Consider the following 26,931-nt stretch of genomic DNA (forward strand, 5'->3'; position numbering starts at 1 on the left):
TCAGCCGTCTAGAGAAAGTTGGACTTGTGGTCGTTTTTCGAGAAGGACACGTTGAAGTTTGGTCAAATTACACAATGATTGCAATTGGAAAACGCTCGCATGATTTATACGAAATGTCGTTATCGCTGAACCGTGTAGAAGCTAATACTGTACGGGCTATTGACAGGAATCTGCTCTGGCATAAACGGCTTGGCCATCTCGGTATGAAAAGTGTTCATGACTTGGCAAAATGAATATGGCTAAGGGCATTGATTTTTTTATTACAGACACGATAGGGCTCTTTGAACCTTGTATCACAGAGAAACAGACGTCTCACTCAACACATGTCTCATCGTTTACCTTTTTAACGGTGGATTCAAATTTTTGTAGGTGGTCAATCGGCCACTGATGGCGCTTCCATCGATTTTGTGTGTGTTTGACGTTTACGCACTACCGCCATCTGGTTGCCGCTTGTCCAAACACAGTGAATTTAGAATTGGGCGATAATGATTTATGACGCTGATTTTGATTGCATTTTGTTCTAAGTGAGGCGTCTGTTTCTCTGTGCTTGTATCATGGGAAAACAATGTAGACCACAATTCCAACCTCGTAAATATCGTTCAAGCCGTCCGTTAGGAAGGGTGGGTCTACTACGAAAGGCCGAATCACAAAAGGCCGAATCACGAATGGCCGAATTACAAAAGGCCGAAAGCAAAAAAGGCCGAATGCACAAAAGGCCGAAACCACAAAAGGCCGAAATCACATAAGGCCGAAACCACAAAAGGCCGAATAAAATCGGCAGACCAACAAAGTGGACCGGAGCGCGCGCGCGCTCGCTCCGGTCCACTTTGTTGGTCTGCCGATTTTATTCAGACTTTTTTTTATTCAAATACTTAATATAATTTAGAATATTCGGATTATTTTGTGATTTCTCAGTGAAGTCTTGTGAAGTCATTTTCTCTTAAATTGGGAGAAAATGATATGCATTGAGGAACACCGCGTTACCGCAAGTTATACAACAGCTTTTGGACAAAAGCATAATAATTGAAAAAGCCTATTTTGTTTAGCTTCTGATGTCGCAATTAGATCATGAGTAGTGCGCATCATTAGCACAATGCACAACCATGCATCATGAAGCGCACAACTCCTACATTGATGCAAATCGGCAATTCGATTCTGTGAGCCATGAATCCGGTGGAATTTAACTCGGGCTCTTACATTAGATTTGGGAATTTAACTTTTCCCAATACTACTGATAATGATTACTACGTCAGCAAAGGAAGAAAAAAGAGAGCTCTTGGATTACTCCGTTACTTTAAAGTGATAATATTTATACGTATGTTCATGCTTTCATTACTGCAATGAAGATTGATCTATTTGTCTTGAACTGACGTTAAATACCTCAACTGAATAAGATTGATTAGATCGCTGCTAGTAGTTGCAAAACACGTGGACAAGTTTTTCTTAATGGGGCAGCATAATAAAAGTAAACGTAAATTTGTGAATATTCCAAGTTCTCTTAATTGAAAGATTGAAACTTTTTGTAATGATTCGGCCTTTTGTGTTATTCGGCCTTTTGAGATTCGGCCTTTTGTATCATTCGGCCTTTCGTGGTTCGGCCTTCTGGGTTTTCGGCCTTTTGTGGTATGCTAGAACATTTTCGGCCTTTTGTGATTCGGCCTTCTGTGGTTCGGCCTTTTGTGATTCGGCCTTTTGTACTGATCCCGGAAGGGTGCATACAGATGTTTGTGGGCCGATTACCCCTACAACATGGGACGGGAAAAGGTATTTCGTACTTTTATCGACGATTGCACCCATTTTACGGTTGCTTACTTGATCGCTTCCAGGGATGAAGTAGTTCAACGATTCCAAGATTACAAAGCCATGGTAGAAGCAGGATTCAACATCAAACTGGCCAGATTGCGTAGCGACAACGGGGGCGAATATGTTTCGACAGAGATGCGGGAGTATTGTCGGAAGAGCGGCGTCGTCCTGGAGTACACGATGGCATACACTCCAGAACAAAACGGTACAGCCGAAAGGATGAAGCGAACGCTTGTAGAAAAGGCCAGAGCAATGATCTACGAGAGCGGCCTGCCAAAAAATATGTGGGGCGAAGCCATAATGACTGCTGTATATGTTACTAACCGCAGTCCGACGAAGGCATTAGAAGGTGATGTTACTCCAGCGGAAGAATGGTTTGGCATAAAGCCTGATCTGTCAGGGCTTCGAGTTTTCGGCTGTAAAGTTTTCACGCATATGCCCAAACACAAACGTAAAAAAAGTGATCCGAAAAGTGAAGAACGTATCATGGTCGGATATGCCATTAATGGTTATCGTTTATGGGATTCCATCAATCACAAAGTGTGTCTGTCGCGTGACGTAATTTTTGATGAAGAACAATTTCCAGCTCTTCATTGGCCAAAAACCGGTGCTACTGAGATTCAAGTACAGAATCAGGGCATAATTCATGCAGAAGCTATGAGAGATGTAGATCATCAGCAAGTTGTACCTAACAACGATGGGATAGAGCAGTCCAATCTAGACACTACTGCGATTAGTGAAGAAAGTTTGTCTTCTGAACAGGAATACCATGCTCTAACGGAAAATGATGCCGAGCAGGGAGGCGAAAATTTCTACGAGGTTGATGCAGAAGTTACAGTATCGGATGAAATAAATGGTAGCTTGTTAGATGACGATCCATTGCAGCTGGTCCGTCGTAGTGAACGGAATCGTCGTGCACCCTCTTGGCTCCAAGATTACGACACAGAAGCTTCAGCAATGTTCGTCGATGGATAGGTAACAGATACTCCTTCATCATTCGAGGACATATTCGGTCGAGATGACGAAAACTGCTGGAAACACGCTGTTCAGGAGGAGCTAGCATCGCTAAAAGATAATGACACTTGGGATATTGTGGAGAGACCCAGTAATGCAAAGTTAATCAGTTTCAAATGGATCTTCAAACGGAAGTTAGATAAACATGGAGAATTAGTACGATACAAGGCGCGTGTAGTTGCTCGAGGATTTATGCAGAGACCAGGTGTGGACTTTCATGAAACTTATGCACCCGTAGCAAAACTTGCCACCGTTCGCTTCTTGTGTGCAATTGGAATCCAATCAAGTTATTATTTCTGTCATATGGACGTGGTTACAGCGTTCCTCCACGGACACTTGGATGAGCCTGTTTTCATGAAGCCACCTCAAGGTATTGAACTAGATGATGGTAAGGTGCTCAAATTGAAGCGCTCATTATACGGGCCAGGGACGGGAACGGTTGACATTTCTTTTTATCATTCATTCTGCCACGCAGTCACAGAAAAACAAAACCACGGCAGCCGCAGCAGCAGCCACGACCAAGCAGACGACAGTCAACACATGATTTTATTATTTTCTCTCCCCATAATTAATGTTTCTGTACGCTCATTTCACGACGTATGACTGTTTTAGGTGGTAAATGATTATTTCATTATTCCTTGGTCGTTTTAGAGACTAGAACTAATGAATTAGTACCAACGGCTAGCATTCTTTCTAGGCTTTGCACCACAGGCATTTAAACTCGATTTTGTTCTGTTCGCGCTGCGCACGAACCGAAACAAAAAAATCTCATGCAAATGCTGACCGCACCGACGGCTCGACTATCACGCAGCAGCAAAAAAACAGTTTGCCTCATCGACAAAAAAATGTCGCAATGAGGCGTACATTTTTTTTTGGAAAACCGTTTCGGTTTGTGCGGGGCGTGAAATTTGACCGGATAAAATGTAAACATTCGCATAATCACAGTGTTTTACTGTACATTTCCCAACACTGATACGGGCTGAAACAATCTCCAAAATGTTGGAACAATCGATTCCATCATTTCATCACAGGTATGGGGTTTAGACGGTCTGAAGCAGATTATTGTTTGTACGTGAAAATCAACAGCAAGGGAACAGTGTATATCTTGCTTTATGTGGACGATCTTCTGATCTGTGGAGATAACGAAGAAATTATACACGAGGTAAAATTGAGTTTGTCATCAGAATTTAGGATGAAGGACTTAGGAGAAGTGGAATTTTTTATGGGCTTACGAATAGAAATTGACAGAAATTTGGGCAAGGTGGTAATTAGTCAATCTATGTTTGCGGAGAATATTTTGTCAAAATTTAATATGGACTCTTGCAACCCGGTTGCCACACCTATCGAGCCTGGCACAAAATTACAACGAAAGGAAAATTCGCAAAAAATATATGACGACACAGTATCGACAACTATTTGGACGTCTAATGTACTTAATGTTAGGCCCCGACCAGACCTATGTTTTGCTGTGAGCTACTTTAGCCGATTTCAGGATTGCGCTGATCTTTCTCATTGGAATTACCTGAAAAGAGTCCTCCGATATCTGAAAGGTACTTCATCGTACCAGCTAGTATACGCAAGAAACGATGATGCTATGCCATTACGAGGATTTGAGGATTCAGATTGGGCGAACGATCCTGATGACCGACGATCCACCAGTGGTTACCTGTATGAAGTGTATGGAAATGTCGTTTGTTGGTCAACAAGAAAACAAGGACTGGTTGCTATGTCTACAACCGAAGCAGAATATATAGCGGCTGCTTCTGCAGTAGCTGAGGCAATGTGGTTCAAAAAGTTATTCAAAGATGTTCAGATTCCGTTGAATATGCCAATTAAAATCATGGAGGATAATCAAGGTTGCTTGTTTGTTGCTAAAAATCCAGAGACTAAGCGTTCTAAACATGTGGATGTGAAATACCACATGGTTCGAGAAAAGGTATGGAGCAAAGAAGTGGAGCTTGTGTATATTGCATCGCAAGATCAAGTGGCAGACGTCTTAACGAAGCCGTTGCCTCGAGGACCATTTGAAAAATTCTGTCGAAGAATGAGCTTGGAAAAAGGAGGAGTGTAGGTGATGTATTTTCCAACCCTGCAAGAGATCTGATTGACATCAGTGCTGATCGTTGTACCTTCTGAACGTACACCTGTATTGACTGTTAGTAAGGTGTCAAAAATGTATAGGTAAACGACTCGCCGCGACCGCGTGTTTTAATATTCGAATAAATTAAATTTATCTGTAAAACATTCTCGTTTTCAATTATAACCGTAGAAAACCTACACTGCAGGAACTAAAAAATCATGAATGAACCCCAGGTCAAATTATTGGAGGGAATCTAAGAAGAATGGCCGATCATTCCGTGCCGATAGTTCGAACGAGCCAGACGTGTGTGCTGTGTCTCATCGCGGATTGTGTTCGGTAGTGCGAGTGCTATTGTGTGGTGCGTATCCTACCTACGGATCCAAGGCGATCACTGTCGGCGAGGGGAAGTAGCTGCTTCTGGCGACGCCAGTGAAGCAGGCTATTGTTACTGCTGCTACCTACAGCAGCAGATGAAGTGAAGTTGCAAAGATTGTTGTATTGTTTTAACATAGAGTTGGTCTGATTAGAAGAGTTCGAGTTAGTATGTTTTATTAGTTTTTTTTTCTAGTTAGTTAATAGTTATTAGTTCTTAGCTTGTAATAACTATACTTCCAACACCTTGCGAGGTGATAATGGAGGCGGAGACTGCGGAGGGCAGTGGGCCTCCCAAAGATGGTGGTCGCACACGATTCTACCATGCATCTTCTCCTGGGCCTTGGGTTGTTTACTTTCGGCAGAAAGTGAAAAGCCTAGATTTTCTCGGCATTAAGCGAGATTTGACGCGTCGTTTTCCGAAAACTGATTTCCATCAGGTAAATCGGAACAAACTACGCATAACCGCACCTACATACAAGGATGCAAACGAAATCGCTAAAGACAAGGCCTACAATGTTGAATATTTGGTTTATGTCCCTCGCGGGAGGTCGAAATCGAAGGTGTGATCAACGCAGCGAGCCTGACTTGCAAGGATGTACTTGCGGGAAAAGGCCGCTTAAAGAATGCAATGGAGTCTACTGTGGATATTCTGGATTGCAAGGAGTTGCATTCAGCTACCATGGTAGATGGTAAAGAGTGTATTCTAAGTCAGGTTCGCTTCGGGTGACGTTCGCCGGTTCGATTCTCCCAAAATATGTAGATATTGAAAATATGCTATTTCCGGTGCGTCTTTTGTGCCGAGGGTGTTCAATTGTACCAACTGCAAACAGTTGGGGCACACTGCCGAGTTTTGCGACAACAAGCCCCGTTGTGGCAAATGTTTTGAAAAGCATAGGGAGGAGTCCTGTCAACAACAAGCTACAAAGTGCGCTTATTGTGGCATGGATCCTCCCATGGTTTGCAAGAATGCCCGGTGTACAAAAAGCGCACCCAAAAAGTGAAGCGCTCGTTGGTACAGCGCTCCAAGCAGTCGTATGCGGAAATGGTTAAGTCGCAAGACACATCCGCCACAACCACCGCCACGGCTGCTGTTTCAGCTGCCGTTCGAGTAAGTGATTACTACGATTCTATTGCCACTGATTAATTGGACTCCGACGTAGCTGATATGGATGATTCTTCGGAGGTACACGTGTCCGAAAAGAGGAAGCAACCGTCTTCCCCGGGATCGCGCTGTAAGAGAACAAAAGTCATCCATAAAAGCTTGCCAAAATCTGAAGGTAATGGGGGATTATTTAAAATCCCGAAGCAATCTGTCTTCACTGCTCCTTTGGATCCTAGTTGCAGCAAGACATTCCCGCCATTGCCTAAAACCGATGTTTCCAAGAAACATCCGGTTAGGAGAATCAATGAAAGAAAAATGCAATTCGCACTTCCAGAAAAATATTCCGTCCAAGCGAGGATTGATCTCCTTTAAGGACCTCGTGGACCGTTTTTGAATTTGTTTAATATTCCGAATTCATTGAGGCCCCTAATTGACCTCTTTATACCAACAGTAGAAAGTTATCTGAAGAAATTGACTGTTTAATGGCCCCTACTTGCAGAAATTGAATATTTCGATGGATAATACGGCCATGCAAGATACAATCACTGTGCTGCAGTGGAACTGTCATAGTCTGAAAAATAAATTAGACGTGTTCAAGTTTTTGATTCGCAATTCCGATTGCGACATATTTGCACTCTGTGAAACATGGCTTTCTTCTGAAGATGAAATCAACTTCCACGATTTTAATATTATTCGCCAAGATCGGGATGATCATTATGGTGGCGTTCTTTTGGGGATCAAAAAGTGCTACTCCTTCTACAGAATTCCCATTCCGACTGTTAATGGCCTAGAGATCGTCGCTTGCCAAATAAATGTAAAGAATAAAGATCTTTGCATAGCTTCAGTGTACATTCCTCCAAATGCCTCTATTAATCGTCGATATTTTTGGAGCGCAGTCTCCCTCCTATCATCTCCAGTATTGATATTGGGTGATATGAACGCACATGGTATTGGATGGGGCGAAACGTATGACGATTATAGAGCGCCTATTTTCTACGATTTGTGTGACGATTTCAATTTGAATATTTTGAACACTGGTGAAGTAACTCGAATAGGACCAAATGGTCAACAAAGCCGTATTGATCTGTCTTTATGTTCAAATTCACTATCATTAGATTGCACGTGGAAGGTAATTCAAGATCCCCATGGTAGTGACCATATGCCGATAGTCACCACAATTAAGAGTGGCTTTCAACAATCTGAGCCAGTTAATGTTCCTTTCGATCTCACGAAGAACATTGACTGGCAAAAATTTGCATCGGCGGTAAATATTGGTATTGAATCAACTGATACTCTTCCCCCTTTGGATGAATATCGATTCCTTACCGAGTTGATTCAAAAAAGCGCACTAGAAGCTCAGAAACGACGCGTTCCAAGTACATCTGTCATCAGAAGACCAGCCACTCATGGATGGGATGATGAATGTACTAAGTTGTATTCTGAGAAATCTGATGCCTTCAAGGCCTTCCGTAAACACGGAAGGTCAGAGCTTTTTGAAGAATATTTGAGGCTCGAAAGAAAACTCAAAAATCTTCTCAAGGCAAAAAAACGTAGCTACTGGCGAAGTTTTGTCGAGGGACTATCACGAGAAACCTCAATGACAACACTTTGGAAAACGGCTCGCAACATGCGGAACCGCATTTCCACCAATGAGAGTGAAGAATACTCCAATCGATGGATATTCAACTTCGTGAAAAGGTCTGCCCAGATTCCGTACCAGCAGAACCGCTATTTCGAGAATCAGTCACTGATCCCGGTTCTTTGGGTGGACCATTCACAATGCTGGAACTTTCTATGTCTCTTCTTTCATCGAATAACTCTGCTCCGGGATGCGATAACATCAAATTCAATCTTCTTAAAAACCTCCCAGATATCGCAAAAAGACGATTACTTGACCTGTACAACTGTTTCATGGAGTACAACATTGTGCCACCTGAATGGCGACAGGTCAAAGTAATTGCTATTCAAAAGCCTGAAACCAGCGTCTAATCACAATTCATACCGACCGATTGCCATGCTATCATGCATGAGAAAATTATTGGAGAAAATGATCCTTTCAAGAGTCGACCATTGGGTCGAAGAAAATGCATTGCTTTCAAATACTCAGTTTGGATTTAGAAAAGGGAAAGGAACAAACGATTGTCTAGCGTTGCTTTCTTCAGATATACAACTGGCCTTTGCGCACAAGGAACAATTGGCTTCAGTATTCTTGGACATTAAGGGCGCTTTTGATTCAGTTTCTATAGAAGTACTGTCAGACAATCTGCACAGTAATGGATTACCCGTTATTTTGAATAATTTCTTGTACAATTTGTTGTCAGAAAAACAAATGAACTTCACACTCGGCACTCTGACAACTTCCAGAACTAGCTACATGGGCCTTCCCCAAGGTTCATGTTTAAGTCCCTTGCTTTATAATTTCTATGTCAAAGATATTGACAATTGTTTGGAAGGACAATGCACACTCAGACAACTTGCAGATGATGCCGTGGTCTCTCTAAGAGGTCCATGTGCAGCTGTCTTGCAAGGACCATTGCAAAGTACCCTGGATAATCTGACTGTTTGGGCCAGACATTTAGGGATCGAGTTTTCACCGCAAAAAAACTCAGTTGGTTGTGTTTACTAAGAAGCGGTATCCTGCTCAACTGAAACTCAAGCTGTTGAATGATGACATCAACCAATCTTTATCTTCGAAATACCTTGGGGTCGTGTTTGATTCCAAATGTACCTGGAAACTCCACATTGAGTATTTGATACAAAAATGCCGGAAAAGGATCAATTTTCTACGTTCTATCTCCGGAACATGGTGGGGTGCTCACCCGGAAGACCTCATCAAACTCTATAGAACGACTATTCTCTCTGTTTTAGAGTATGGCTCCTTCTGCTTCCTCTCAGCAGCTGATTGCCACCTGATCAAATTGGAACGAATTCAGTATCGTTGTTTGCGTATTGCCCTTGGCTGCATTCATTCAACGCATAACATGAGCCTGGAGGTGCTTGCTGGAGTCTTGCTTAGAATACTCATCAAATGTGGAACAAGTAACACACTTGTTCTAGATAACTTCGATAATATGCTTGAACTAACTTGTCGTTCAAGATTCCTGAGAGTTTATCTAAACTACATATCATCAGATCTTTGTCTTCCGTGTTATAATCCCCCTCGAATTCACTTCACCAACGACAGTTCCTCAATTGTATACGATCTGTCCATGAAACATGCTATTCAAGAAATACCAGATCATCTTCGACAAATATCTATTCCCTCACTTTTTTCTGAAAAATATGAACATGTCAATTGCAACAACAGATATTTCACTGATGGTTCTCGCATCAACGGATCCACTGGCTTCGGTGTTTTCAATGTAACTTCAACCACCTTCTAAAAACTTCAGGAACCGTGTTCGGTTTATGTTGCTGAGCTGGCAGCAATTAACTTCGCTTTGGGGATAATTTCCAATCAGCCCGTAGACCATTATTTCATCTTCTCGGATAGTCTTAGTTCTATCGAGGCACTCCGGTCGATGAAACCAGTTAAGCACGCATCTTACTTTCTTACAAACATAAGAGAGCAGATGCGTGGTTTGGTCGAAAGATCATTCAAGATAACCTTTGTTTGGGTCCCTTCTCACTGCTCAATCTACGGCAATGAGAAGGCAGACTCGCTGGCAAAGGTGGGCGCACAGGAAGGTGAGGTTTATGATAGACAACTCTCGAGTAACGAGTTTTTCCCATTAGTCCGTCAGAGTACTCTTCAAAGTTGGCAAAGGAATTGGACACACAATGAACTCGGACGGTGGCTAATTTCCATAGTTCCAAAAGTTTCTGGGCGAGCGTGGTTCAGAGGTGAGGACTTAAGTCGAGGCTTCATTCGCGTGATGTCGAGACTTATGTCCAATCACTATTCACTAAACGCACATCTGTACAGAATAAACCTTGTCGATAGCAACTTATGTAGGTGCGGAGCCGGTTATGATGACATCGATCACGTAGTTTGGTTCTGCTCGGAAAATGACGCCTCCAGAGAGCGACTATTGGATACCCTAGTGGCCCGAGGTAAACAACCCTTCAGGGAAATTCGAGGTGTTTTGGGGGATCGTGATGCGGTCTATATGCAGGCCATTTATAGTTTCATTTGTGATTCTGACATCAAAATCTAATTTTTTTTTTCTTCTGTCAAAGTTTTTTTTGTACTGTCTCTGTCTCTATGTTCCGTAGATCTCCGTTACTCAGGCCATTTGGAAGACGCTCCCAGTAGAACCAATCCTCGAGCACGACGACACGCCACATCGTCCCTTACGCCAAATGCCCGGATGAGCAGCCGAAATTCCTTGATTCCGAATCCTAAGCCTCGTCCATCCTTTAATATTGTAAACTAACCTCGAGTCACCACGAGTACGCTGGCTCCTATCCCTCTCTTACTAACTGAAAAAATGACATTGATTGTATATATCACAAAGAAATATGGCTCCGTAAAGTGTTATACACGCCTGAGCCTACCAAATAAACGAACTTGGAAAAAAAAAAGAATGGCCGATGGGACGCTAGGAGGAACCTTTGGAGAAATTCCTGAAGAAACTCCAGAGAAAACTCTAGAGGAGCTCCAAGAGAGTTTCCTGAAGTAACTCTAGGAGGAATTCGGGAGGAAGTTCAGGAGGAATCTCTGGAGCAACTCCATAAGGAATTCTTGAAGAAACTTTGAGAGGAACTCCTGGTCTAACTCCAAGATGAACTCCTAGAACTGTGAACAAAATTCTAGGAGGATCTTCAAGATGAATTTCGGAAAGAATTTCTTTAAGAACTTCGGAAAGAATTTCTGGACTAGCGCCAGGAGAAATTTCTGGATGGACTGTATGATGAATGCCAGAAGAAGTTTTTCAAGAAATTTTTCCTGGAATTCAACCAGGAGTTCTTCCTAAAGTTCCTCTTGGAATTCTTTTAGACGTTTCTGTTAGAATCCTTTCAGAAGGTCCTCCGGGAATACTTAAGGATGTATATCCGGACATTCCTGCAGATGTTTCTTCCGGAATTCCTCTAACAATTCCTGGATTTCCTACATAAATTCCTCTTGAAATCCTCCACGAACTAACATATAAGTTCTCTCTGGAATTCCTTCGAAAGTTCCTCCTGAAATTCATCCTGAACTTCTTCCTGAAAATCCTCCAGCTGTTCTTCTTCAAATTTCTCTGAGAGTTTCTCCTGGAATTCTTGAAGAAACTTCTCATGGAAATCCTCCTGGAACTACTTTTGTAATTTCTGCAGTAATTCATATATTTTTCTTCAATTCCTTCAGGTATTTATCAACTAATTTCTGCGGTAATTACTTCAGCAATATCTCCCAGGTATTCCGTTCATAATTCTACTAGCTTTCAGAAGCATAACTGGAAAATCATCTAGCTTCTTCAATTGGAATCCTTCCAAAAAAATCAATTATTCATGTATTTTCTACAAATAAACACAGCCCATTTTAAAACGAATCGAACCGTGCATAAATAATACTAATCGCAATGATATGGAAATGCCAATATCATCTTCCAAACTTAGACGTACATGTTCATGATAGAATTAGAGGCGAAAGTATAGAATTGATAGTTCCGTTAGGATACGGCAAGCATGAAGAATGTTTTTATAGAAGTCGATATGAAAGCGAGCGGAGGGCAATATTTGTGATGGCACATATCACACGACCTTGCTTCTGCCAAGCTCCCGTATGAAGGGGGAGGGAAGAATATCAGTGTGGAAGCTGATATATCTCCAATGGCAAAAGGAAGGTGGTTTGACTTGCTCATAAGCCACCGTGTGCGGAAGGATTTTCTATCGACGAGTACTGTCTTCAAATTTCTAATATGACATCAGCATTTAGTCGAATAGGATTTTTATTGCACAGTTCTGTTTTCTCATTGCGTCCGTCTCATCGCAACCAACTTAGCTGCCTCGGAGAGAACAAAGCAGAGAAAGGCACTGCCTACACAGAAGTAAGAAAGAAAAAGAAAAAGATATTTGAAAAAAAATCAGAGGCAAGTTTGGATATGCTTTTTTTTTTAATCTTTATTAAGGTGTTTTTTTAATCTACAGACTAAGTTCAACACCGGATTTGGATATGCTTGTTGGATGTTCGATCAGCACTTCTACAGTTATTAACTGCGGGGTTTCTAAGCCATGTTATCATTTTTGCATTCATGTATCATGAGGCTAGCACGATGATACTTTTATGCTCATGGAAGTCGTGAAAATTTCCAATACCGGACCGGGAATCGAACCCAGCCACTCTCAGCATGATCTTGCTGATTTTTAACACGTTCCGATAATTTTTCAATTTATTAAGACTAATTTCATACGAAAAATGCGATTTAAAACTATCATGGCTATTTATCTGAGTATGTGGAAAACTAATATGGGACTAGTATTAAAGTGCCGGTAGTGTAGGCACCTTGGATTATGTACAGAGACAATGTATTAAATGCCAAACAAGGATATTTCACAATCATAAACTAACACAACAATGCATGTTAAATATATGTAAGTGTATTAGTTAAGTGTTGCTTAAACTTTCAATGCTTTAATATATTTATACCGAGAATTACTAACAAAAAAATACGAACGCAACATACGTTTCAACATGAGAAAAACTCCTTCAATTTTTTTCTGACATCACTGCTAGGACACCAAAAACTTTTAGGTCATCAAACATTCTTTAACGTGAATCATACATATTAAAGTAAAATAAATTTATATGGATGAACAATAAAGCGATAAAGGGAATATCCATCATTGTTCATAGGATTGAACGTTCTCATAATTGGAATACAGACATAAACGTTTTTCTTTGGACACCTTCGATTCCTCTACGTGGATCTTTCCTTATTCTACTATCCGATCTGTGATGAAAATATGTACAAACCGATACAACAACGTGAGAGGGTGCCAACTTGATATGAACGACCCCGACCTTCGAGGTCATCTACCGAAGTGATCCGAACAGACTTACCGCTAAAATCAGTAAACCAAAATCCAACCGTAGATTCTTATGACCGCAGCGCCTGTAATCGGCTCTGCATGTCTTTCATGTCGTCCTCGTCTTCGCCCTCCATAGTAGCCCCAACGCCGGAAGCTTCTCCTTCGCTCTCCTTCGCCGGGGCAGCCATCGGGGCCGCCGGAGCCTCGCCCAATTTCCCGGCCGTAATTTCCCATAGCACCTTGTCGATTTCCTTCTGCGCTTCCTCTTCCATCTCCTCGACATCCTCCATCGATTCCATTGTCTCGTCGATCATTTCCTCGATGATGCCCGCTTTCATCATCTCTTTGGACATTTCCCTCATGGACGCGGCCACTTCCGGAAGCTTTACCAGTGCTTGCATTGCTTGCATCACCTCCGTAGATTTAGCCAAGGAACCAGCGACCCGAACCGTTGCAAGCTGATTTTTCATTTGCAGCTGCACGGAGTTTATATGGGCTTTACTGGTATAGATCTTATTCACCGCCTTCCGGGACCGTACAACTTCTTTTGCTAGTATTGTACAAACTTCCTTGTCATTTTTCTTAGCGGCTTCCTTTAGCGATCGTTTAATTTTGTCCTCTTCTCTCTGGATCGACCGAATCTGTCGATCCAGGGCGTAGGATTCTTTTCTAAGCTTCGATGACCATTCTTGAACCTATAATATTTCGAATACGGTTCATAATGATCTATTTTAGTCTCAAGGTTAAATGTAAAGCATATTAATCGATTTACAAAAACTTACCATGTCTTTCGGATTCCTTTCTTGCGACTTCCCGAAAAGACCCATTTTCAAATTTCACTGTTTGTATTTAGTTCACAAGGTTGGTAATAATTGTTTTTTGTTAGAACTAATAAAATCTGAGATGAGATTTATCAGGAAATAAAAACTCTTGGAAAGAAAATTTGTTTCTTCTTCATGAGCTGCGATGAATCACGCACGCAAAAATATTTACACAAATTAAATCGGCACCAACATTTCAAAAGGGCGAAACCGTTTTTGTAAACAAGAGCTTCAATTCGAGCCCACCCGCACGCAATCCAACATCACTGATGAAAGCAGCAAATCCTCTTCTTTTCAACAAATGGAGCTGGATTGCGTGGCTGGCCATAAAATAAATAGACCACCAACGACGTGAAAAACTCTTGTTTACAAAAGCAGTTTTGCCGTTTTAAAATGTTGGTGCCGAAAATACCCGAAATTACCCGCAGACGCAAAAATGTCAACATTTTGTTTATATTTACTTTTTTTGACACTCTTGGGCAAGACCGATTCTGAAGGGCGTTCGGGTACATATCTCGCGTAACATTTGAAATCAGCCTACAGCCAAAACATAAACACACTCCAAATACAGTCAACTTTCGCTCGTTGGGCTAAACTCGTAGCCCATCTAGTGAAAGACTTTCGTTAGTTGGGCTGAGATTTCATCTGACAAATCAGGAATACAATAGAAATTCAGAGCTGCCAACTGCGAAAAAGAAAAAAAACTGCCGTTGATGTCATAATTTGACGTCCACCTTCATTTTAAGTGGGCTACAGCCCAACTAACGGGCGCCCAACTAAATCGTAGCCCATCTAAAGATAGCCCAACGAGTGAAATTTGACTGTAATCTAAACGTTCCCGGATAAAAAATACAACAGAGTTGCAATAAAATATCATAAAAATAAAATACATTTTATTTATGAGCATTACATTCTATTGTTTTTATGTCATACAAATTAAAGTGCCATATTGTTCTTCCAATAGACGTACAATAGATTCTTTTTTTTTTTTTTATTCATGTTTTTCATGTGTTTCTTAACCGCTACTGTGCCGTGATCTACTGTGGTATTCTGCTGTACAGAATCCACACAGAATCTATTTTTAGACATTCGTTGTTGTTATCATTGCCGGGTCCATTTCGTCGTGAGTCCATTGTGTCCTTTTGTCCGTATCGTGTATCCAATTGCTCGTTGCATTGTTTGGTTGCCGTTTATCCGGGTACGTTGGAGGAATGCCTCCGAGAAGAACAATTTGTCAGTCGTCATCGGGCAGCCGTGTCGGTAAGACGCGCACCCCAAAACGCCACCGTTTGGGCTGCACCTCAGGTGACTGACAAGGGCTTGGTGGAGGGGCTGGGGAATCGAACCCATGACCGTCCGCTTATAAGGCGAACGTGTAGCCAACTACGCTACGGGACCCCCCAACAATAGATTCTATTTCCAGTAAAAAGTTGGCAATAGATTCACAATAAATTCAATTGTAATGGCAAAAATTTGTTCGAGAAAAATTTTTTTTATTGTAAAGATACATAACAACCCCTATTTTCTATTGTAAAACTGCCATTTACAATAGGCTTTATGGTGGAAAACAATATTCTTCAATGTTATTCTATTGTGAGCCACAATAGAGTTTAACGTAATTACTATATTAATTTCATTGTAATGTTACAATATTTTTTATTGTAATTGTTTTGGATTTTTTTATTAGGGTTGTTTCCACCTGAATTTTCAGGTACATTTTACGTGCACACGTTGCTGCAAATGCTTCAGAAAATTCAGGTGAAACTTACGTGTCCGGTTAATTCTATCCAAAACTCAGGTAGACCTTACCTGATTTTCACGTAGAATGAAATTTCTATCGGAAAATTAGGTAAACGTTACGTGAATTTCAGGTGGAAAAAATCTACGTATTTTTTCAGGTGGAAAGAATGTGCAGATTTTTTTGGGTGGATGAGAAAATGCCGTTCGAAAAAAATGCATCACAATTTTCTATTCCAAGCATTTCTAGGCAGCAAAACTTCTAAAAGCACATAATACTAAGGACACACCTGTGGTATTTGTACCATCACAGATAACAGACATTGAAGCTAGAACAAATTTTATTGAAAATCCTGTGTAAACTTTTGAATTGATATACGTTGGCCCACTACTGCCATCTACTCAACTGATTGCGGCAGTACATAAGGATGCAGCTGAATTACAACCCTCGAACGCAGCCGATGCATTTGACAGCCGCAATCGGGCTGCGTTTTCAATAACAATGATTCTTGCGCCATCTCCAATCGATTGCCAAACGCGGTCCCAATTTAAAATACATTTGAATTAACGGTTGCGAATGTTTACACACGTATGGGATGCTAGCCTCAACATCTGTTATCTGTGGTACCATGGTACAAGGTGACAAGAAAATATTTCCAAGACTATCTTTAATGAAGACAACAATAGATATGGCACTAATGTCAAGATTCTTGTACCATGCATGGTACTGAGGAAAAAATCCATATCAAGTTTATGTGTGAGCGATATAGATTTTTGCAATAGCTTCATTCTAATGCACGTTTAAAATTGTCTATACGAGCATATCAATATTCAAAGCATGGAAAAATAATTAAGCAACTCAGAAAGAATTATTGGATTAGTTTTATTTCTTCATCATAATAAAACTTCCGCTTCCGCATCCACGTATTTTCTGCGATCATCTGTGATTCTCGCGTATTCTTTTTTTTGGGCCCCAGCAGCATATGCCTTCGTACTCCGCGTATAGGTCAGTGTGATAATCTGCTCAGGATGCCAACCTTTATTTATCACCAGCTTTCTCGTTGTCAATTACCATCAAAGTTGAACTTCCGTATTACCTACAGCAACATTCTACGTCGTTGCAACATCCATGAACACTGCCGGATCGAGAACCGTCTCCGCTGCAACTGCCGGCATTATCTAAGGAAGGGTAAAAACCTGAGACGAGACCTGCAAAGACGCTGCTTCTTTTCTCTTGTTTTGACACTTGTTCTTCTTTTCATCACAGTTGATCATCAAGTTTCAACTGTTTCCTTGACTGTTTCACCTAAGCTCCGGGTGGACTCTTCTGAGCACAATAAAAGTGTATCCAATTCACGAATTAGTAGATTCATTTTCATAAGGATTTTTATACCGGAAACAAAACACACGTTTATAACTGATTATTAATAAGCTAAACGGATAATTTGCAATACTCGTAAAAGTGAAAAAGGCTTAGTAAATCAAAAATCATGCGGAATGTTTTATTTGGGATACCAATACTTTCACACAAAAATCTGCTGGTTGCACCTGACAGTTCGTGACAGCAGTTGACTGGCAGCAGCTGAAGTTACATTTTTTCCTCTTTGCAAGTCCCGTCCCAGGTAAAAACATCCCTCCGGGAGTGCAAACCGTGCACTAATCTTATGGTCCTCATGTATACGAGCTCCAATAAAACATACCGCATTAATTCCGAGTTTAATCAGTGCCCCATTAACTTGTATCCACTCGAATAAAATCTGAAATGAAGAAATCCAAAAATAGTATGCATTAAACATAAAATTATAACGAATGTAGTAATACGGGCGGTGGATTTAAAGAAGGGAAATTTAATAAATTATGATAATGTAATTAGAAAACCAATAAACCGTTTTGTACTTAATTTATTTGTACCCATTGAATGAGTAATCCGTTTTCTTTAACAATCTTGTTCGCTTGCATCGAAAAAAATCGCCTTGTAACGGCATTGCGCAACACTCTTCAAATGGGCGGAGCCTAACCCGCATAACTAAAAACTGTACATGGACATTTCCCCGTGCGGTCGGCAACAGCTGGCAACAGTATCCTTTGCTGTTGACAACTGTATATGAACAATTTCATATAAAGTTCCAACAGTTTGTGGTACGGTTATTTGACAAATAACAATATGTTGAATGGGTTAAGGTATGTCACCATAAAAAATCAGCCATTTTCGTCTGCAAAATTTTAGCTCGACAGTATGATAAAATGTTGACATATAATGCAGGAAATATAAAACATTTTCGGGACAGCATGTTATACATTGACATTTAGTGTTGATGTCGAGCAGTTATGGTTGAATCGGCCGAAAAGTGTTTGATAACCGCAACGTAAACTGTGAAGCTATATCTTACATCGTAATAATGATTCTGACCATATAACATGTTGTTTTTTATTATGCGGGAATATACTCAATTATTGATATAAAACTAAGAGTAGCACCATTCTGCGACATTCACTCAACGAACGCGGTGACGGACGGTCACACCAGTGGGTCGGCGCTTCCCCACGCAGCAGTAGGTCGGACGGGCCTAATTCCTCCCACAGAAGCGAGGGTATATAAGCAGTGGTGCATTAGCACCACGGCTCATTCTTCAGACGAACGCGGTGACGGACGGTCACACCAGTGGGTCGGCGCTTCCCCACGCAGCAGTAGGTCGGACGGGCCTAATTCCTCCCACAGAAGCGAGGGTATTTAAGCAGTGGTGCATTAGCACCACGGCTCATTCTTCAGACGAACGTGGTGACGGACGGTCACACCAGTGGGTCGGCGCTTTCCCCACGCAACAGCGGCATCAGTTCGGGTGGATTCTATCCCCGTCCTGTAATAACGAGTTAATTAAATAATTTTCCGAATTTTCCAATGGATGGTCAACAGCCTCGAGAGGCCACGCCTCTACGTCCCGGCAAGACACCATCGGAAAATTACGACAACGAACAATATGTCTTACCTGCAAGAAAATCCAAATTCTCGATGCGCAGTTTGTCGAACATGCGTTCAATCGCCATTTTTTTCTCTTCTTTCGACCAAGCTTTCGACACTTCTCGTGATTTCTCGCGTGATTCGTATCGGTATCAATGACATGTTTCAACATAACCAGATTTATGTGTGAGATGTTATGGTTTTTAACCATTAGTCTTCACATATACTTTTGAAAAGGGATACAATTGTTCGCGATAACTAATGCATATATAAGATATTTGTATTACCCAGGTAACCATTAGCACTAGATTTCGCCTTTTCGGCTATATAGGGCTATTACAGAGCCAGTATAAAGCTTGTTAGTTCTGTACCAGCATTATAATCGCACGTACGGCTTATTTTAAGGCTTACGGTTACCTGGGTAGCTTGTAAATTATAAAGCCCACATAAAATATATAGCGGGTATTGCGCTTTTTGCACTTTACAAGAGTTTTGCGAGATTTTTTTCTCACAGTCAACTTTTTCTCACACTCTATACACTCAAAAAACTTTGATTTTCCGTGTATAATATTTGTGTATGAGTGCTCAATCTGAAAACAAATAGACGTCAAATCATGGCGGGAATCGATTTAGTGTACACGTTTACATGTGACTAACTAGTAATGGGCTGAGACGAGACCTGCAAAGACGCTGCTTCTTTTTTCTTGTTTTGACACTTGTTCTTCTTTTCACAGTTGACCATCGAGTTTCAACTGTTTACTTGACTGTTTCACCTAAGCCCCAGGTGGACCCTTCTGAGCACAATAAAAGTGTATCCAATTCAATTCATTTTCATAAGGATTTTTATACCGGGAACAAAACACAGGTTTATTACTGATTATTAACAAGCTAAACGGAAGGTTTGGAATACTCGTTAAAGTAAAAAAGTCTTGGTAAAACAAAAATGATGTGGAATATTTTATTTGGGATACCAATACTTTCACTCAAAAAGCTGCTGGTTGCACCTGACAGTTCGTGACAGCAGTTGACTGGCAGCAACTGAAGTTACATTTTTTCCTCTTTGCTGGTCTCGTCTCAGGTAATGGGTTATAATTGGGTATATTTCAGTAACAAAAATCGATCAACTCGAAATGAGAGTGAGTGTGAGAAAAAGAAGCGGGCAAATCACAATCTACACATAACTCTTCAAATTGGTGAAATCGGCAATACATTCTGATCGTTTTATGTGTCGTTGCACATATAGAAAATTATAGATTTTTTTTGTAGTGTATTCAAACTGTTAGTAAGGAACATAACTTACTATGTTATTGTAAAAATAGTGTAAAAACCAAAATAAACGCTCAAATAAAAATTACACATGAACGTACAGGGGAGGGGGGTCGATGATTTGTGACAGTTTGTGACATGAGGGGGGGAGGGGGGTTGAAATTGCTGAAAAACGATGGACGTAATTTTTGAACGATCCCTATGTGTTCAATTGAAATTGTTATTTCTGCACGCAAAAAAATGTTGCGGTCGAAACTACCATTCCGAGGGTTAATTTAAGAATACGCACCGACGATTTTCAGCAGACAACAAAGCCGTTTGATTTTACCATGCGCGCAGTAAAAATCAACTGTGGTTCTGGTGGAATGTTGTTACATGAACAGAATCAGTGGTGAATTTATCCGAATGCATGGTTAATTTAACTGAAAATTTGTGGTTGTTTTAAAAACATGGCGTAGTCTACAAAATAGTAATTGTTACCACGGAATTTTTTTCTGTGTGTTTATCCTATTTTGATTTCCTATGTTTTGTAGGCTTAGATGATTTGGTCGAAAAAACCTTGAAAACGTGTACAGAATGTACAACGATGGCAAAACCAGACCCTCCATGCCCTATGGCACGAAGATTACCGACTATGCCATGGCAGGACTTAGCTATAGCTAAGTCATATATGGATTTTGTCAAAGGCTTACCGTTTACCAAACGATTATTCGCTGCTTGTTGTAGTTTGTTATACAACTCGACATACCATGGTAGAACCAATGAAACACCCTACAAGTTCAATGGTGGTAATGGCACTGTTGAAGATGTTTAGAAGTTTGGTATTCCTCAATTGATAACAACCGATAATGGACCTCAGTTCCGCGCTGTGGAGCTTCGAAAATTCTGCGAGTCCTACAACATACATCTAAACTTGACAACTCCAAATTGGCCTGAACGGAACGGGGCTGTCGAAAGACTAAATCGCAACTTGAAGAAGAGAATTAAAATCAGTTTGGCTCAAGGAACCGAGTGGAAACGAGATCTGTATGAGTATTTGTTGTTCTACCACTCGACTCCTCAAGAAACAACAGCTCTGTCCCCAGCTAAGATGGTGTTTAATCGAGAGCTGCTTAGCTACCTTCCTACAATCCAAGAATACAGAGAATCTTCTTTGAACACGAAAAAAAATCTTCATAATGAATATATTCCGCAAAACACATACATTTTTGCCATTGCAATTTCATAATAAAGCATATATCAATTTGGAATGAATACTATGCAGCCCTGCATAAGATAATCATAACATGAAACTTATACATTTCATGTCAAATGTGCATATTCAAGATTAGGGTCGACAAATATTCTGTATAAGCTAATTTTATGATCGTTATATGAGAAACAATAATAGCATTATTAGATTCTGTAATTAATTTTGTGTCAGGTAATTATCTCGTTTTACTTTCATTTTCAAGTTACACAAAATTTTGATGTAGAACAATAACATATTTCCTTTATTTGATTTTTTTTCTTATTTCATTCATTTAGAAAATCCAAACCATTTAGAACAAGCTCCAGGCCGACACAAACATTAAGCCCCAAACGCAATACAACGGAACGGCGACGGAAACGGCAAATTTGACAGAAAATATATGGGCTAACTGTCAAATTTTCCGTTTCCGTCGCCGTTCCGTTGTATTGCGTGTGGGGCTTTATGCTTGTGTAAAGTGGGGTTTTCCTTGGGCATTATGCCGTTTTTTCGGGCTAGTAACTAGTAAAGGATTTGCTCGAGATCCTCCAATCACTGGAAAATGAAAATTATATTTGGGTATTAGTCATGAATTGATTATTTATCCACTATTATTATTATGTTACGTACCTGTTTCTCTTGATCAGCTTTCCCTTGCCGTCATGCGATGATTTCGGACTGCACCACCACTTTCGCTAAAAATTATCCAAAAGTTCATATATGATCGAATTACGAAGAAATATCTTGATGTTATACCTTAACAGTTGGTGGTACGAGCAAATATTGTTGATCTATGCCGGCACGAGCCACTAAAGGTCGGAATCGAAAACCGTAATTCACTCGAGGATTCACTAACAAACAAAATTTTTCGGACCCAAATCCTCCAGGTTGACTCAGCGCCATGCTGCTTTTCTCTCCATCACGATTCTAATCAAAAGTATAAGTTTGGCCTAATACATTTTTGCCATTAGGCAAAACTTATACTTTCTATAATGAAGCGAAATATGATATAATAACACGCTGAATACATTGTATGCAAATATGTTATGAAAATTATTTTCAGTGAAATGAAATGTATGTTGCTGTCCGTAATGAAAGATATAAATCAAATTAAATAAATATAATAATTACTTTTTTTTACGTGAAGGAGCAGAAGAACGAGATGCGTATGGCAAAGAACGTAAGAAACAATATGCGAATGAAATAGACGTGCTAAAGCAAACAACCTTCTTGTTGGAGATACCATATTGATGCGCAATCTGAAACTAGGATCGACCCAACCCAAGGGGTAAACCACTCGGCACAATGTGCCCGCGGCACAGTTCGGCACACTTTCGGCACATCTGGGAACCCTTTCTTATATTTTCCAGTTCTGACGGTTTTGACAGCTGAACTTCAGTGTCAAGATTATTTCCCAGACAACCGCACATCGCATAAGAATGTACGAATGAAATCGTTTTCCGATTCATATTTCATTAAAATCGCATTGTGCGAAGCTAATCAGTTTATTTATGAATTTTCCCGCATAGTAGGCTATTTTACGAGTTAATCCTAGTTTAATTTGTTGTCATCGCATATTCCTGCAAACAAACTCAAATGAAATTGGATTATCTGTCAAACAGAGTTTGTTATCACAAACTACATCGCAATGTATAACGAACGAATTCGCATAAAAATCGTGATCATCGCATATACTACACTGGCAAAAAAATCCATATCAACTTTATGTGTGGCCTATATAGATATTTGCAATAGCATAATATTAATACATTTTATGTGTAGATCATATACCAAATGTATAAGCGCTACACATATCTTAGATTATAGATAAGTGATGCATTTCATATGGCTTGACGATAAACGCGAATAGTATACCTCTATAAAATTTATAATTATTCATCAATATGGTTTATTCAGATAAATATAGATTTGATTATCTTATGGTTCCAGTAATTAATACAAACATTGGAATTTATTCATCTTCAATTTTTATTTTCTAGAAAAAAAAAACAACGTTTTTTGGTAGTATAGTTGGGTATCGCTAATCGGCATATATTACATTCTCTGATGTTGTTATTATATCCAAATGACGAACTTCAGCAGCCACCACTGCCTGCTTGCGAGATACACGCATTTCTCTTAGTGGGACTTGGTGGGACCAGTTGAATGGGCGTTTATAGCATTACTAACGTTGCACAGTTTTTAGCAGCAGCCTTCATCAATATTTTCTTACCTTTCTGCATTTTCATTGCTATCCAATCTTCAATGAACGAAATCAAATATTCGGACAGTGATGGTTTCTGTTGTAGCCTAGGAACCATTAGTGATTTTCTATCAAGTGCTTCGTGAGGAATCGTTTGAGCCTGACAGCAGGATCTAATCGATGTGCTCCAAACTTTCAGGAAGTTGATTATCAAATCGCCATTCACTGCAAAAAGAACATCATTAGGATTCTATTATTGCTTCTATTAATTAATTCTTTTGATCTTTTGGAGTAACACATACCTTGTGTTTTATGCATCTGATGGAAGGCAGTGATAATAAACTCTCCTACCACCCAAAGGCTTGTAACGTTTCGTCCATCCATCCAACACCGTAGCTCAAACCTCCTTCTCGTCACTTATTGTTGCTCGGCGACGGAGCACTTACGGAAACATGGGTACCAAAAGTTTCCAACAGCAGACATGTAGGTATATAACAGTTACTCCTTCTAAGAAGTTGGGAGTTGTGTAACTGTAACAGTCCGGAGGTGATGTGTCGCAAATGAAACCTGGGCAGGAGTCTGCCCTCTGCTGATGACAACGAACAGAGTGACGATATACGCGGAAATCTGGCCCAAAGATCAGCTCGACAAACTCAGAGACCAGGTTATTCAGCCAGCGATATTAATACTACCGGACTACTAGCTCCCGGTTTACGCGTTTTCTTGCCTCTCCTTCTTTTTAGGAAAGTATCCGATAGTTTAATTTGGACAAGGTCCAATGTTTACGACCATCCTCTGCGTATTTACAGACTCCAGCACCTGAGAACTATACAAAATAAACAATAATATACATGAAACACTTGAGGTTATTGAAGTATCTTACGCTTTCCTGCCTGCGAACATCATACTCGTCAAGGAACGGTTTTATATTGCTTGAAATTCCTGTTTCTTAAAATTGCGAATCGTTTTTTTACTAGTTTGTTTACCACGATGCAGTACACTAAAAGAAAATACAAGTAGATTTATAAAAAAAAGAAATGAGTAAATAAAATAATTACAAACATATATATTTAAATAAATTACCTTCAAATTTTGAAGCAACGAGCACGAAAAAACCGGACTTCATTCCATGCGCCATTTTGTATTGTTCTGTTTCACTTTGCTCTGTGGGTTCGTATAGGCTATCATTGTAATTAAATACCAAAATAATCCATTTTATGTGTCAGACGTTATGGATTTTTGCTATTAAGGTTTACACATATTTTCGATTTGTTATGGTTGTAGAAATGATTTCACATGCTGATTTAGCGTATATGCATGACTTTGAAATGCATAACAGGCACATGAAGTATAATAACCGTGTGTTTGGCCTATTTTATTAGTTGCTATACATGTATAAAATTATTCGATTTTTAGTAGTGTACCGTGCAACGTCGCATAAGAAATACACATATATCGCCTCCACTTTTGTACGTAAAAAGCGTTTTCGCGACTGGTATGTGATGAAAATGGTGTGCATAGGCATCGCATAACAGAAAAACAATTCTGTTGTGCATGCATTCTGGTTGTCTGGGTTGAAATCCAAATAGAAAAACAAAATCCTCGGTTCGAAAATGTTTCAATCTACAAATTTCTAATTACGTTTATTTGATTTCTTTGCAGATTCTGGTAGTTTCTTCTGGTAATCATTCTAGTAAATACACAATAGCTGATCCGTCTTCATGTCTGATGTTTTAATTTATCCTCCAGGAAATGTTGCATGGTCGTATGTATCAATAGCCGATACGGTTCTTGCCACCTTATTTATCATCAGACTAAGGCCGGAGTGGCCTGTGCTGCACATAAAAGACTTCTCCATTCAGCTCGGTCCATGGCTGCACTTCGCCAACCACGCAGTCTGCGGAGGGTCCACAAGTCGTCCTCCACCTGATCGATCCACCTTGCCCGCTGTGCACCTCGCCTTCTTGTTCCCGTCGGATCGTTGTCGTTGTTTTCACCGGACTACTGTCCGACATTCTGGCTACGTGCCCGGCCCACCGCAGTCTTCCGATTTTCGCGGTGTGAACGATGGATGGTTCTCCCAACAGCTGATGCAACTCGTGGTTCATTCGCCTCCTCCACGTACCGTCCGCCATCTGCACCCCACCATAGATGGTACGCAACACTTTCCTTTCGAAAACTCCCAGTGCGCGTTGGTCCTCCACGAGCATCGTCCAGGTCTCGTGTCCGTAGAGAACTACCGGTCTTATAAGCGTTTTGTAGATAGTCAGTTTGGTACGGCGGCGAACTCTATTCGATCGGAACGTCTTACGGAGTCCAAAGTACGTACGATTTCCAGCCACTATGCGCCTCCGAATTTCTCTGCTGGTATCGTTATCGGCGGTCACCAGTGAGCCCAAGTACACGAATTCTTCAACCACCTCGATTTCGTCACCACCGATAGAAACTCGTGGTGGGTGGCTCACATTGACCTCTCTTGAGCCTCTTCCTATCATGTACTTCGTCTTCGACGTGTTGATGACTACCCAAGTAACCGTAAGCATTATAATGCTGCTCTAATTCAGCTCTTTAATTGCACGTGATGCTACCTGTTTAATGTCTATCAGCTTTGAGTGCACATATAGTGCTAGTATAATGCCGGAAAAGGCGAATTAGCATGCTATTATAAAGCAAAAATGAAAGCTCAATAACTGCATTAGCGATGCCAATATAAGGTTATGGAAGAAACGTCAGATCATTTTCGCCTCCCTTTTCGGGCGAATTTTTTGCGCACTTTGCGGAGCTTTTGCTAGCAGCTGATCAGCTGCCATGATAAACAACTGACAAACGATTCGAATTAGAGAAATTTAAACAAAACAAAAGAATATTTAATATTATTTTGGATACCATTATTTGGTGGTATTTCAATTAGTTCCTTTTATTTATAAGTTATTTATAGTATAGGATATTGTTTTTTACATATTTTTCTTCGTTAGTTAAATAACGTCCTCATATGGGTCTCGAACCTATAAGCATGACAGAGCGATCCCAAAGTTGTCCTCCCTTGCTCTTTTGGCCGCGGATGCTATGTTATATTATGCTGCCGAAAGGCTTATTTAAACCATCGTTTCTATAATTAACTCTTCTATATTAATAAGGTAGTAGTGGTGGTGACGCATTCATCCGAGAAAGTTCTCACCACTACATACTAAAATCCACGTGGTTGTTCTGTCAAATCGTTCGGCTGCATTATAAGCACTGCTATTTATGCGTATATAATGCCAATGTGATGCTAGTTTAATGTTAACAAAAATTTGGCCTTGTAGCATTAACGATGCAGATATAATGCTAAATGAAGGCTTCAAAACATTTGCAGGGCTGTTATGATGCTTCAAAGCATCTTAAATGCT

General features: G+C 40.3%; 1 protein-coding gene and 1 long non-coding RNA gene across 4 annotated transcripts in view; both read right to left on the reverse strand.

Annotated features, from left to right (window-relative positions):
- LOC134204976 (charged multivesicular body protein 3-like) overlaps nucleotides 1–14,465 on the reverse strand; it is a 62,348-nt gene extending 47,883 nt beyond the window's left edge. The window contains exons 1-3 of one of the 3 annotated variants that reach the window (XM_062679810.1): nucleotides 14,111–14,464; nucleotides 13,360–14,023; nucleotides 12,875–13,249 (exon numbers count right to left, since the gene is read on the reverse strand). In XM_062679810.1, coding sequence (XP_062535794.1) covers nucleotides 13,397–14,023; nucleotides 14,111–14,155 — 672 coding nt within the window. In that variant the 5' untranslated portion in view covers nucleotides 14,156–14,464 and the 3' untranslated portion in view covers nucleotides 12,875–13,249; nucleotides 13,360–13,396. Of the gene's footprint in view, nucleotides 1–12,874; nucleotides 14,024–14,110 lie in introns of those variants that run through there. The other 2 variants (XM_062679811.1, XM_062679809.1) reach the window with 2 other exon arrangements.
- Nucleotides 14,466–23,352: 8,887 nt separating this feature from the next.
- LOC134205517 (uncharacterized) lies at nucleotides 23,353–24,952 on the reverse strand. Its single transcript, XR_009978150.1, has 4 exons — nucleotides 24,626–24,952; nucleotides 24,426–24,542; nucleotides 23,845–24,368; nucleotides 23,353–23,767 (listed from the first exon to the last, which is right to left on the reverse strand). It is a non-coding gene; the product is annotated as an uncharacterized LOC134205517 (long non-coding RNA).
- Nucleotides 24,953–26,931: the final 1,979 nt, after the last annotated feature.

The sequence above is a fragment of the Armigeres subalbatus genome, chromosome 1 (genome assembly GCF_024139115.2).
Source record: "Armigeres subalbatus isolate Guangzhou_Male chromosome 1, GZ_Asu_2, whole genome shotgun sequence".
Lineage (NCBI taxonomy): Eukaryota > Metazoa > Arthropoda > Insecta > Diptera > Culicidae > Armigeres > Armigeres subalbatus.